The sequence below is a fragment of the Tupaia chinensis genome, unplaced genomic scaffold (assembly GCF_000334495.1).
Source record: "Tupaia chinensis unplaced genomic scaffold, TupChi_1.0 Scaffold000146_1, whole genome shotgun sequence".
In the NCBI taxonomy this organism is placed as follows: domain Eukaryota; kingdom Metazoa; phylum Chordata; class Mammalia; order Scandentia; family Tupaiidae; genus Tupaia; species Tupaia belangeri.
The window spans coordinates 13,484,103-13,498,500 of NW_006159616.1; the positions used below are offsets into that span (position 1 = coordinate 13,484,103).

The 14,398-nt window shown below is 45.3% G+C and overlaps 1 protein-coding gene across 2 annotated transcripts in view; it reads right to left on the reverse strand.

Moving 5' to 3' along the window:
* Window positions 1-331: 331 nt before the first annotated feature.
* UBE4B (ubiquitination factor E4B) overlaps window positions 332-14,398 on the reverse strand; it is a 174,417-nt gene continuing 160,350 nt past the window's right edge. For both annotated transcript variants that reach the window (XM_027770642.1, XM_027770643.1), the window contains 4 exons: window positions 12,763-12,954; window positions 2,669-2,843; window positions 1,368-1,514; window positions 332-1,032 (listed from right to left, as the gene is read on the reverse strand). In XM_027770642.1, the coding sequence (XP_027626443.1) occupies window positions 971-1,032; window positions 1,368-1,514; window positions 2,669-2,843; window positions 12,763-12,954 (576 nt within the window). In that variant the 3' untranslated portion in view covers window positions 332-970. The remainder of the gene's footprint in view (window positions 1,033-1,367; window positions 1,515-2,668; window positions 2,844-12,762; window positions 12,955-14,398) is intronic.

Below are 14,398 nucleotides of genomic sequence, written 5' to 3' on the forward strand. Positions count from 1 at the left end.
AAACCTCAAAGGACACACTGTATGAATGACCCCTGTCTCAAACTCACAGACTTAAGGGCTGAGGAGTTTATTGACCCTCACAGGATAACTATGTAAAGGCTTTGAACTGTCACGTAGCGTTTAAAAAAATCAACCCTCATCCCCATGGAAAAAAACATGTCACGTAATCCTGATAGACTTAAAACCCCTCCTTTGCTGCAACTGTTCCTTAGGTTCCTAGCAGAGGGCTTACTGTAAGGACCAGAGCATCGGAATTCTCTTCATTTTGTTAAGAATAAAAAAATTTTAAAGGGACATTTCAAAAGAAAAAAAATAAAAACTAAAATTCAAATTCTGAAAATATCTTGCCTTTTTTATTAATGTCATCTAACACCAATTAAAAAAACAAATATGTGAATATGATATAAAAATACGATCCCAGGATTAACACTTTGTCGCAGGCACAGTTATCTCACAGAATATATGTTTGGAGGGCTGGGGATAAAGAGTTTATTTTTGTTTTTGCTTCTTTTAAAAAAAATCCACAGCAGTGCAAGTAGGGTCATGAAGGGGAGGGAGATTCTTTAGCAGCAAAATGTCCAAGGTTTTCTAATCACAATCAAATCAACGGATATAGGATTAAAAAAAAAAAAATGAAGGGGACGCTGCCCAGACCCATTTGTCACCGCTAAGAGACTTCTGTTGCAAAGCCCCAAATTGTGACGTATGAAGGACGTGCTTTATTACACAAGCAATCGTAAAACGTGTCCCTCAAGCTTTTGACCATGTTTGTCGCTTAAATATATGTACAGGAATCGGCTCCTCTTCTTCGTGTCCTTTCAGATCGCTACCGTTTGGTTGCTCTGGGTGGGCTCTCGGGAATTTTGCCACATTTAACCCCAGCAGGTGAATGGCAGCTCCACAACCCTGACGCTGCTCTGCTTGCCTGCTGGCCGTGGCTGCTTCTGCGGAGGGTGGTAAAGGGGCTGGCTTAATGATCACTGTTCTGTTTCTCTCTCATCCAGGCTTGAATCTGTTCTTTCAGTTCTGGTACTGAGGAAAGAAAAAGAAAAAAAGGATTAATGCTCCAGATGGGAGGGCTCTTCCTGAGAGATGAAGCTTGTAGTTCTGTGTAAATGGAAAGAAAAGCCCATTGAGTCCCTCATTAAGCTGAAGACTGCAGGAAAAAGGAGGACATGAAAAGGAAGGACTAGACATCGACAGTGCAAAAGAGCAAAGGGCCTTTGTGTCTTTTCCGTAAGAAGTGTCTAAAGTAGGTGGTTTCTGGGATGGATAAACTTCACTTCTGGCTAATCTCTCATCTGTGATCTTGGCTCCATTCCTGGCACGGACATCAGCACTGCCACTAGAGATGCACCCTCCTCTACCTGGTTCCAGCATGCTCTCTGTCAGGGTCTGTCGGTTGAAGGGGTCCGTGGGGGAGTTCAGCAAGTGCCGCAGGATGATAGCGCGGTCCATGATGGTGCCGGAGGGCAGCCGCACAGGGTCCGTCATCAGGGTGTCCATCAGAGGGTCTGCAGAGACAAAGCAAAGCAAACTCCAACCTAATAACAGAGTCCCGAACTGAAAAGAAAACAAAGCAAAGCCCCTCGTACGAGTGAAAAACACATCGTAAGGGACAGGAATCAAATGGCCCCTGTGGGGTCCCCAAGTTTAGACGAAAATTAAAGCATTAGATAAAGGCATACACACTGCCTTTTGTGGAGGGGAAAGTACCCTTTTATCAGCTACTGCTGGGAAGAGAAAATAGGGGGAAAAAAAAAAGACCCTGGGACAGACACAGCAGTAGGCCCCACAGGCTCTGCCGGGCAGACGGGGGCCAGAATCCTTTCTTAGGCCTTGGAATTCTCTGGAAATGAGAATCATTTGAAATGAAAATCTTTACGTAAAAAAGGATATGCTGCCTTAAAATCTTTAGGGTTATTATCTGTTTTGAAATCAGGCTATGGATGTGTTTTCCTTTCAGTTTACAATTGAGCTAAAAACAGGCAAATTTTTATAGATGAGGTGTCAAAAAAAAAAAACATCAACGACAGCACACTATTCAAAAATTAAAGGCACAGGGACCAGCAGAAGGCATAATGGTTACACTGCTGGACGCCCACGTAGTCAGCTGTGGTTCAAGTCCTGGACTGACTTAAAACTCAGGCCGGGCACATGTGTGCGCGTGACCAAGATCTCGAGAGGAGAACGGAGGAGAAGGGATTGTGGCAGGGCCACTCCCTTGGGGGTGGAGATTTCTCGCTTTCTGTTTCTGGTTTTCTTTGTCTCTCTGGTAAGCGCACATGCCCTATAGCAAAAATCTCTCTAAAAAAATTAAAAGTACAAGGCCAGTTCGTGGAGCAGCAGTAACTGGACCCATGGTGGGAAAGTCCTGGGTTCAAGTCCCGATGTTTCCTTATATATATTGGGTCATCAGAAAAGTCATGATTTTTTAAAAATGTGTTTGTATGTAAAAGTGTGTCATGACTTCTGATGACTCAATACATGCCAGCTGCACACACATGTGGTGGGGGATGGGGTAGATCACAGTATGAAGCCCCTATGAGGTGCCCATCCTTCTCTCTCTCTCTCATGGAATAAATAGACAAATAAAATTTAAAACACAGACCATCCTCTTTCAAAGTTCAAATCAAAGCATCGGCACGACAGAGGTGGGCCCACTTGCCTCGGAACTCGTCCGGAGCATCGCTGTAGTCGATTTCTGCACGTGCATTCTTGGCCACTATCTCCTCTACTTTCTCGGCGAGAAGTTTAAACTTCTCTATCGCTATTGTGGATTTGATCCCTGCTTTCCGCATCTTTGAAATAACTTCTTCAAACAATTCCTTGCTGTAGGATCTCTGCGAAGAAGGAAAGGCAGTGTGAATTGTGAATTTATCTTACTTAGAAAAAAGCAAGCTGCAGATCCATCTATGGTCTTTTTTCATTAAAAAAGTCCTAAAACTGGGCTGGTTCCAGAGTGCAATGGTTAAGTCCTGAGCACAGCACGCCAGATCCCAATGGCTGACTGCGGTTCAAACCCTGCTCAGGCAACTTAAAAAGTGCACTGGGCTCACATGCATGTGTGTCTCAAATCCTGATGGGATGAAGAAATGGAAGAAAAAGGATGCAGCATGATAATGCCCCACGGGGAATGCATGTGCCCTCTGGTGATTAAAAAGTAATGAGCCCTTGGGACTAGCAGATGGCGTAATGGCTGTTGCTGGACTCCCATGTAGTTGACTTCAGTTTGAGTCCTGGACCCGGTGGTTTAAACTCATACCAGGCGTGTGTGCATGCTTGCTGCCCAGGATCCCCAGAGAACGGAGAAGGGATTGCGGCGTGGTCATTCCCCCCGGAAGGTGATTTCTCACTGTGTGTGTGTGTGATTTCTCGCTTTCTGTCTCTCTCTCTCTCTTTCTAGCGTGCGCATGTGCCCTATAGCAAAAACTTCTCCAAAAAAAAAAAGCCCTGAGGGCTAGTAGGTAGCACAGTGGTTAAGGCACTGGCTGAAAATGCTTTGAGACCTGGACCCAGCAGCTTGAAAATCATACTGGCGTGTTTTGAGTGCATGCCCAAAATCCTGAGAGGAGAATGGAGGAGAAGGGATTGCAGCATGGCCACCCCCTCTCTGCTGAGGACGTGCACCCTATGGCAAAAAACTAAAAAAAGAAAAAGAAAAAAAAAAAAAAAAGAGCCCTAAAATGTACATGCAATTATATACTATATATAATCTAGTCTTTCTCTGTGTGTCTGTAACCAGGATAAAAGTATATGCTTTTATGCTTACGAGCACATGAAGACTGGAATAAGGTTACAGGGCTGATTCAAATTCTTGAATTTTTATAGCTAGCACACATTTATAGTTGAAACATTAAAAAGAGAAGGAAATTGAGTCTATTTCAGTCCTTGCAGGGCACTGTGCCCTGGCAGCCTCAGAGAGGAGGTGGAAATTTCAGCTCTCTTCCATGAAGGTAAACATGCTAAAAACAACCAATAGTGTTCATACTCAGAAGGAGCGTTCTATTCACTGTCAACCTTTCCTTCTTGCCTTTTTTTTTTTTTAAAGAGATTTCTCTATAGTCTCGCTAGAGAGACACAGACAGATACAGATACTCCCCCCAGGGAGGATGGTCATGCCACAATCCCTTCTTGTCCATTCTCCTCTTGGAATTCTGGGCATGCACACACATGCACCTGGTGTGAGTTTCATGCTGCCAGGTCCAAGGCTCGAACCATGGTCAGGCCATCTGGGAGTCCAGAGACATAACTGTTATGCTACCTGCTGGCCCCTGTTAGTCCTTCTTTTAAGTCACTGTGTCCAACACTGACACTGGACCACCCTAATAAATGGGTCTGGGAGCAGACACAATCTATGTCCCCAAGAGGGGAACGGGTGAATTAGACGACAAGGACCCACCATGGACCTGGACAAACCTGGTCCTGAATGTTGGCTCTACCACCTACCAGCTAGGGCAAACTTCTAACTCCACTGAGTCCCCGTTTCCTTGGGTATAAAATGGGCAGGGTTAACACCTACCTTACAGATGGTTAATTCATATATATCACTGCCACTAAAAATATCAAAGTGCATCATATTTTACATTTAAGAAAAATCATTTACGGCAATATCTCTGGCCACTTGCTGATTTAGTGACAATGATAAAAAGAGAGCAGGAAAGTGATTAAATGTAAGACTCTGTGATGGGACCTAGGGGCCAGCAGGTGCTGGACTCACACATGGCTGACCGCGGTTCGAGTCCTGGATCTGGTGACTTGCTTTCTTACTTTTCATTTCTCTCTGCTGAGCACACATGCCTTATAGCAAACTTTAAAAATAGTAACAAAATTCATTAATAAATTTAAAAAAAAAAAGACTCTGTCCTAGAACCTGAATCTCTAATCCTATCAGGTAACACCTAAAACTCAGACCAAAACCAAGTTCCACTGGTAAGAAGACAAGCGTCAGCGTCTTGGACATTGTTCATCCTGATGAGTCCGCCCCCCAAAAGGAGAGCAGAATGTGCCGTCCATCTCTCCTCGGACCCGCAGGGTGGCAAGTCAGTACGAACATCAGGTGTGACACGGGCAGTGCTGTGTCAGCGGCAAGCTGCCGTTGGCATGTGTTGACCAAAATTCCACAGCACGCCCGCCCCCAGTTGCAGTTTGAGCATCAGCAGGGCCAGCGGGCTGGCACTGTCTACTCCTGCCAGAGAGCTTTGCTTCTCCAGTGCCCAGCCTCACTGGAAGAACAGAACTACCCGAGCATGGGCAGCCTAGGTTCACACTACTGTTTTCCTTTTGAGCTTTTGCTCTGGACAATGTGATCTTTCATTTCTTACTTTTTGTTTGTTTTAGGTTTCTGCCATAGGGTGTGTTCACCCCTGGAGTGAGACAGCGAGAGGGAAAGTGAGAAATCACCCACCGTGTGAATGGCTGCCCCGCTGTAATCCTTTATCCTCCTTTTCCTCTGTTCTCCTCCTGGGATTTTGGGCACACGCACACATGCAGCCAGCCTGATTTTCAAGCCACTAGTTCTGGGACTCAAACTGTGGTCAGTCACGTAGGAAGCCGGCACCTTAACCACCACGCCACCTGCTGGCTCCACGACCTTTCATTTCTATCTGTGGATTCACATCAACGTCTATAGTAGGAATTCCTCAACCTTTCTTTTTTTTTTTTTTAACTTTAGTTTCTAAATGTATGCATATGCTGGGTTTCTCACTCCATGCACACCCACGCCCCTTATTGACCATGCAACTGGGGGGAAAAGAGAGGAAAGGGTAAAGTGGTAGCAGGGTGCTGGAACTAACAATAATCCTAAAGGCCATCTTCTAGAACCCTGAAAAGCTCAGAGAGCCTCCCTGCTGCAGTCGTTTCTTTTTTCTTTATTTCTTCTCTTTCTTTCTTTCTTTGCCTTAGGGTGCATGTGTTCACCAGACAGAGACAGAGACAGTGAGAAGAAAAGTAAGAAATCACTTCTCAGGGAGAATGGCCATACCACAATCCCTTCTCCTCCATTCTCCTCCCGGGATCTTGGGCACACACGCACACATGCCCAGTGTGTTTCAAGCCACTGGGTCCAGGACTCAAACCATAGTCATCCATGTGCAAGTCCATCTGCTGGCCCCCCACTGTAGTTTTCTGAAGCTAAATCACTACACTAATTCAACTACTACTTTATTCAGTGCCTTTTTATTGTTAACAAAGTAAGACAGAGGATAAGTGGCCACAAAAACTACAGGAAGATCAGGAAGAGTAAAAATGGACAGAGCTAATCAAAGATTGGGGTGGGCACGGGTAACGACACTACTGAGAGAGACTATTTCACCATGAACTTCTCTTTGTATTAAGTAGTTATTTCTTAGCCCATGTATCATCCCCAAAATATTAACCAGTCTATTTCTCAAAACATGGTAAGATTTTTAAAAAACAATTATTTTATTTAACTTTATTTATTATTTGACCAGAAAGGGACAGAATAAGAGAGAGAGAGAGAGAGAGAGAGAGAGAGAGGAAGCAAGCAAGCCTCCAGGGCCAGGACTTGAACCATGGTTGGCTAGTCCAGCACCCTTAACCGCCACGCCACCTGTTGGCCCCCCATGGTAAGTTTTTAACTAGCTGACTTGTGCTGACTTCTAAGTCACCTTCTAAGACAGAGCAACGTAGTGAGCATTATCAGCAACCAGAAGGTACTTATATAAGTGGACATGATACTCAGCCTCACAGAGCAGTGGTATCAATGAATTAACCAGATACTTATGACTTAGCTACTTCAAGGTTCCTCTGGTAGGTGTCAAGCAGTGTAGCTGTCCTTGACTTCAAGGATCTTACAGACTGTTATAAAATTAAACATGAACATACCTGCAAATGACATATCAGATATAGCTCTAGTATCCAACATATATAATGACCTCTTATAGCTCAACAATAAGGACACTAACAACTCAATTAAAAATTGACAATGAGGCCAACAGGTGGAGTGGTGGTTAAGACACTGGACTCCAACACGGCTCACCGTGGTTCAAGTCCCAGACCCAGTGACCTGAAACTCATGCCAGGTGCCTATGTGTGTGCTCAAAATCTGGAGAGGAGAATGGAGAAGAGACTGTGACATGGCCATTCTCCCTGGTTGGGAGGTGGGGGTAGATTTCTCACTTTCGCTTTCACTATCTCTGTCTCTCCAGTGAATGAATATGCCCCATGGCAGAAACCTTAAAAAAAAGGACAGAACAGCATGCTCAGCAGCATCTTGAACAGCAGTGACAGAAGCCACACGGCTAACCCTGGGTTTGGATTTCTAATCTAGTAGACCTGAAACGCACCGGGCATGTAAGACATGGCATGCAAGACATACCCAAGATCCCGATGAGCTTAGGGGCTACAGGAAGGGAACTGCAGAGTGATAAGACCTTGTCAAGGGAGTTTTTCTCTTTTTATCTCTAGTGCACATGCTCTTTTATCACGAATTTTAAAAAATTGTTTTTAATGTACAAAGGATTTGAATAGATAATTCATGAAACAGCACTTTGCTCCCATTAGAATAACTACTTAAGACGAACAGAAAATGAACAGGTGTTGATAAGGATATAGAGAAATTGGAACTCTCACACACTGCTGCTGAGAATGCCAAATTGTGCAGCAGCTGTGGAATGTAGTTTGGTGGCCCCTCAAAAATTAAACATGAAATTATGATATGACCCAGCAACCCCATTCCCAAGTATATGGTCTGAAAAATTAAAAATGGAGGGACCAGCAGTTAGCGTAATGGCTATGTTGCTGAACTCCCATGTAGTTGACCATGGTTCGAGTTCCGGACCCGGTGGCTTAAAGCTCACACCAGGCACGTGTGTGTGCATGCCCAAGATCCCGAGAGGAGAATGGAAGAGAAGGGATTGCGCGTGGCTATCCCTCCTGGGGGGTGATTTCTCACTTTCTGTCTCTCTGTCTCTCTCTTTCTGGCGAGCACACGTGCCCTATAGCAAAAATCTCTCCAAAAAAAAGAAAAAAAACAGAAAATCACACCAGGTGCAAAATCCTGAGAAGAGACTAGAGGAGAGAAGGGATTGTGGTGTGGTCATCTCCCCTGGGGGTGCTTTCTCACTTTCCCTCTTTGTATGTCTCTCTCTCTGTCTCTGGTGAGTGCATGTGCCCTATGACAGAAATTTTTTTTTCTGTTGTTTTATAGAGGTTTTTGCCTTAGGGCACAGGTGCTCGCCAGGGGGAGAGAAAGTGAGACAGTGAGAGGGAAAGTGAGAAATCACTCCCCTGGGACAATGACCACACCACAACCCCTTTTCCACTCTCCTCCTGGGATCTTGGGCATGCACTCACATGTGCTCGGCATGAGTTTCAAGCCACCAGGTCCAGGACTTGAACCATGGTCGGTCACGTGGGAGTTCAGTAATGTACCACTATGTTACCTTCTGTCCTGCCCTGTGGCAAAAATCTTTAAACACACACACAAAATAATCACACACCCAGTGTGATTTTCAAGCTGCCGGGTCTGGACTTGAACTGTAGTCATCTATGTGAGAGTATAACACCTTAATCACCATGACACCTGCTGGTCCCCAAAAACCTTAATTTTATATGATATGAATTTCACCTCAACAAAGAAAAAAATGAAAGCACAAATTTGGGATACACAGACTCAATATCCTGGGAGGGTACAGGTAGGAGCAGTATGGAAAGACTGCATGGGGAGATGTGTGCTGATGGGCTCAGTATTTTTAATATTTTAATGAAAAATAGTGTTAACAGACAAAGTTCCATGAACGTCAGACATGCAGTCTGTCACGGCCATCGACGCCACCGGAGTTCACTAATTGCCTCCTGTCCTGGGTTCCCTCAGCTCCAGGAACCATCACTGTGTTCCCTTCTGGGACGCGGGGCTCTCCCCGCAGTGAGTGTGCAGCTCAGTGGCTCCTCGTCCTGGCGCCTTTCTGCTAAACTTCTGGACACCTGTCTTAAGACCCTCTTGGTACAGACGGGGATAGATCTCTCAGTGTCTTTTCTCACGAATCTTTGTAGCCTTCTTCCCGAGTCTTCCAAGGAAAACAAGACAAACCAAACCAAACCAAAGCAAAGCAAAGCAAACCAAAGCAAAGCAAACCAAACCAAGACTACTGCTTCCAAGGAGGAAACAAATTCTTCCACTTTTCCTCTGTTCCTTTCTAGCCTTCTATCCCAGCCCCAAAGCCCCCTTTCAAAAGGATCAAAAAGGCAAGCTCTTACCAGAAAATGCCCAACCATCAATACAAACACACTGTAAAAACCCCAAAAAGTCCACTTAAAATGTATTTTCCTCTCCACATGCCACTGGCATGTGTGTTTGCTTCATGGGCCTGTGGAAAGTCCCACAGAGTAAAATTCTCCTGAGTACCATTTGGTATGGCTCCAGGCCTGACCAGGAACCAGGGTCGAACTTCTGCATAGTTGGTCTTGGCAAGAGCCCACACTCCAGGTGCTGCTACTGCGAGGTCACACTGGCCCAGGAAGCAGCAGATAAAGACCCAGAGCGAGTACTGGGAACTCTAACTCCCTAGAGATGGATCAAAAAGACCCACCAAATGTTCCACTGAATCATGGTTGGCCATGTGGGAGTCCAGCACCCTTAACCACCATGCCACCTGCTGGTCCCATGTATGCTTATCCCACTATGCCTAACTTCCCTGGCATCTGTCACAGTCTCTCAGAAGAGCTCGATTACCCTATAAACAGAGACCCTCCTTCTCAGCAGGTCGACTGAGGCACCTCTGGCTTCAGACCACCCCGTCCCCCAAACCCACTCCCAAGCTCTTTCTCTCAATAAACTTTCCTTCTTTCTTGAGATGGTGTCGAGTCTTACTCTGGACCGTGACAGTCTGGAAGACCAGGCTATTTAGACATTCAAGGAGACCTACGTGCCGCTATGTAGAAACTGCTCGCTGTCTACGACTCAAGCCAGGGGCCACCATAAGCTGCCACCATAATCCACAGGTTATTACCAGTGATGTTTTGTTGGTCACTAAGAGAAGGCAGTCTGAAGCACCCCGTCACTAGGTTTTCACCATCCTTCTGCGTGTGCTCTGTTCGTCCACACTGTAAACCTTATTTGTGTTATGTTAATTCCTTGTGATGTGGAGGCCACAGGGAGACCTACCAGGAGAGGAGGACACAGGCCTGACAACTCTTCCAGGTCTCTACAGTAAAAAATGGAAGAGCCCCTGGGGACTTTCACACTCAACCTCGGGCTGGGCTGGAGATGCCAGGTGGGCTGTCTCAAAGGCAGACAACCCTACCTCGATAGGCGTTTGTTTTCTTTCCCTCTACAGACCCTCTACAGACTACCACTTGTCTTTCTTTTCATTTAGTTTTTACTATAGGGTGCGTGAGCTTGCCGGAGAGAGAGAGAGAAATCATCCTGCAGGGGGAATGGCCATGTTGCAATCCTTTCTCCATTCTCTTCTTGGGATTTTGAGCATGCATGCACACATGCCTGGAGTGAATTCTTTTTTAATATTTTAAGAATTATTTTATAAACAACTTTATTTATTTATTTAAATTTGACTAGAGAGGGACAATGCACACGAGAGAGAGAGAGAGAGAGAGAGAGAGTGAGAGAGAAAACAAGTCACCAGGTTTGGGACTTGAACCATGGTCAGCCATGGGGAGTCCAGCACCCTTAACCTCCATGCCACCTGCTGGTCCCATGAATTTCAAGAACTCAAACCATGCACCCAGCCATGTGGGATCCAGTGCCTTAACCTCCATGCGACCTGCTTCTCCCTTCCCCCCATTTTAGATTTTGTTACAGGATGTGTGTGCCCACTGGAGAGAGAAAGAGAGAGACAGAGGGAGAGGAAAAGAGAAGAAAGAAATAACCTCTTCTCCCCTAGAAAGGATGGCCATGCCACAAGCCGTTCCCTATTCTCTTGGGGTTTTGGGTACAAACGCATATGCATCCAGTGTGGTTTTGAAAAAGCCAACGGGTCTGGGACTTGCACCATGAAGTCAGCCATATGGGATTCAGCTGCCTTCACCACGCCACCTGTTGGCAGTCTTCCATTTCTAAATGTGCAGTATTATACAGTTGTAGGCTACGAAAACACTTTTTTTTTTTTTGAAGAGGTTTTTGCTATAGGGCATGTGCGCTCATCAGAGAGACAGAGAGACAGAAAGTGAGAAATCACCCCCCAGGGGGGATGGCCACACCGCAATCCCTTCTCCTCCATTCTCAGGATCTTGGGCACACACGCACATGTGCCTGGCGTGACTGTAAGCCACCAGGTCCGGGATGCGAACCGCGGTCGACTATGTGGGAGTCCAGAGACATAGCCATTACGCTAACTGTTGGTCCCAACGACACATGTTTTAAAATTTCCCCCAAATAACTGCAATTTCCTAACCTCCTCATTACCGCTACGTTTTCTTGAAAAGTTGCTTTAGATACATGTATTTTTTTCCTATTGAAGATAACTTTGTCAAGACTACTTCTCTTGCTTACACCAAGAATAGTACTTACATATAAGAATTATAGCTCAATCACGCTGTTATACAAAAAAAAAAAAATCCCTTAAATTCTTACATAAAAGATGGAGACGCAGAAACAAGTGGTGCTTTCTAGGCATTTTAAACGGACAGCAGAGGGGGTTCAGAGTAGGAAGAAAGACACTTCATTCCCTGAGAAAGAAAGAGAAAAAGCCTGGAAAGTAAATCACCTGAAGGATTGCAAAAGAAAAGAGAAAGTAGGGATTGGAGCCAGACGCCTGGGTGTGAATTCTGCCTCTATTCACACTATGTGACCTTGAGAAATTTGTTTAATTTCTCTGTGCCTCAGTTTCCTCATTGTATTTTTTAAAGAATTATTTACTTTTTACCTTTTTTTAGTATTACTATTTTTTAAAAATCTGCTAAAGGGTATGTATGCTCACCAGAGAGAGACAGAGAGAGAAACAAAGGGAAAGTGAAAAAGCAAGATGCCAGGTCCAAGCCTCGAACTATGGTCAACCATGTGGGAGTCCAGTGCCTTCATCACCATGCCGCCTGCTGGCCCTCAGTTTCCTCATTTTAAAACAAGGAATTTAACGTCCTACATGACAGGATTTTGTGAGGCTTAAATTAGCGAAAACTAGTGGTGAAAATGGGGTACGCAGTTAATAAGCATTGGCTGTTATGATGTGGAAGATGATATGGGACCGAACGTGGAGGGAGGGGAAGTCCTGTGTGAGATTACTGGAAAAATCACACAGGGAATCGAGGGAGGGGTAGCCTGGACTAACTCAGTGGCTGTGGAGATGAAGAAACAAAACAGATCTGAGCAGGGGGACACATGAATAAGACAAGGAAGAATGTAAACATAACCAACAAGGTGTTAAAACTGGAAGACCACAAAAATATCAACAGCACTAAGAGCAGGAGGCTTGGAAGCAGGCTTGGCTTCTCTGAGAAAATCAGGCTCTTTTGGGAATGTAATGCAGCTGCTGAGCCAGGCCCGCAGCAAGACGGGGTGGGAACTCAGCTGGAGAAGGTTCCGGGAGCCAATCCCTGAACACCTGAAGGAAAACAACCAGCTCCTCTCCAAGGACACCAGAGGCGCTCCCGGACACTGTGGTCCTACTCCATTTACAAACCAAAAGCTTCTCAAACCACAATTCCTAAGTATCACCTTCCTTGTGTTAGTGGGGATACCCAGGACAGACAGAGATGGACGGCCAGGAGGTCCAGAGTTCCAGCCCAGCCCCAGTAGCTCAGCAGCCTGCAGCCTCGCCCTCAGAGGGCCTGGCTCCCGCTACTGACCTGGTCGTCAGCGATGGCTTTGGCGAAGCGAGCACAGTCCAGCTGCAGGTAGATATCCGTCAGTTGGTCCAACAGCTTCTTTGGTTCAAAGCCGTATTTCTCTGGATTTTCAACTTTCAGGTCACGGCACTTGGGGCCACAGAGTTGCTGAAGATTGAAGTTGAGCATTGCAGCCAACCGGGGTCCCAGTTCCTAGGAAATCGCAGGATAACAGGGCAATGCATGTTGTTGAAACAAGTGAGAAGGACCCGAACCCATTTCAGTGGAGGAACGGGAATCGGCTGGATTAATCTTCAAAGGTCCCCTTCTATGTGCTATGTATCATAAGCTGAAAAAGGGTAACATTCCACTCAAGCTTTTTTCACTCCCTACTTGTTATGTGTTAACTCTAACATGTAATGTTGCAGAGTGATGGAATATTTATAAATACCACCAAAAGGCCAACGTTTTCTTTAAATTCATGCTTTTAGTTATAAAACCAAGTATCGCTCTAAATTCATTGAGAAAGAGGTAAAAGAAAAAATTATCCATAATTCTATCATCATACGAGTCATGAAAGTGTTTGATTCTGTTTTTTCCAGACATCATTTCATACATTATTTTCCATAAATTTCCAAAGTCTTTGACAGCTTAGAATGTGTGCGCCATTCTTACTTCCGAGATACAAAGAAGGGGGATATGCAAAAGAAGATACAATTTATATCTTGGCAAGTTTCAAATATAGTTGATAAGACAAAGTAAACCTAAATGAAACAACTAGGATGTAATTATACAATAATAAGCAATGACCCCACAGAATAACACAGTCCTATCGCAGTTGGGCATACATTGCTTTAAGCAAACTTGAAATAGAAAAATCTGGCTCAGAGAGTATTAAACTCTAACTATAAAAAGGGAGTCACAAACCTCCCTTTAAGTAACAAAGTTCTCATGAAATATCATAATTGGATTTATGTAAATTCAACTTATACCCAACTTTTCAAAAATTTGCTTTTGGGACCAGCAGTTAGCGTAATGGCTAAGTTGCTGGACTCTCACGCAGTAGACAGCAGTTTGCGTCTTGAACCTGGTGGCTTAAAACTCACGCCGGGCGCCTGTGCGTGTGTGCCCAGGATCCCAAGAGGAGAATGGAGGAGAAGGGATTGTGGCGTGACCATCCCCCCTAGAGGGTGGTTTCTCGCTTTCTGTCTGTCTGTCTCTGGCTGGCTGGCGAGCGCATACACCCTATAGCAAAAACCCTCTCCAAAAAAAAAAAAAATTTGCTTTTGGGACCAGCAGTTAGCATAATGACTATGTTGCTGGACTCCCACGCAGTCGACTGCGGTTTGCATCCCGGACCCAGTGGCTTAAAACTCACGCTAGGTGCGTGTGCGCCCAGGATCCCAAGAGGAGAATGGAGGAGAAGGGATTACAGCGTTGCCATCCCCCCCTGGAGGGTGATTTCTCGATTTCTGTCTGTCTCTCTCTGTCTGTCTGGTGAGCGTATGCGCCCTATAGCAAAAAAAACCTCTCCCCCCCAAAAAAAAGTAATTGCTTTTGGGACCAGCAGTTAGCGTAATGGCTATGTCGCTGAACTCCCATGTAGTTGACCATGGTTCGCATCCTGGACTGGGTGGCTTAAAACTCACGCCAGGCA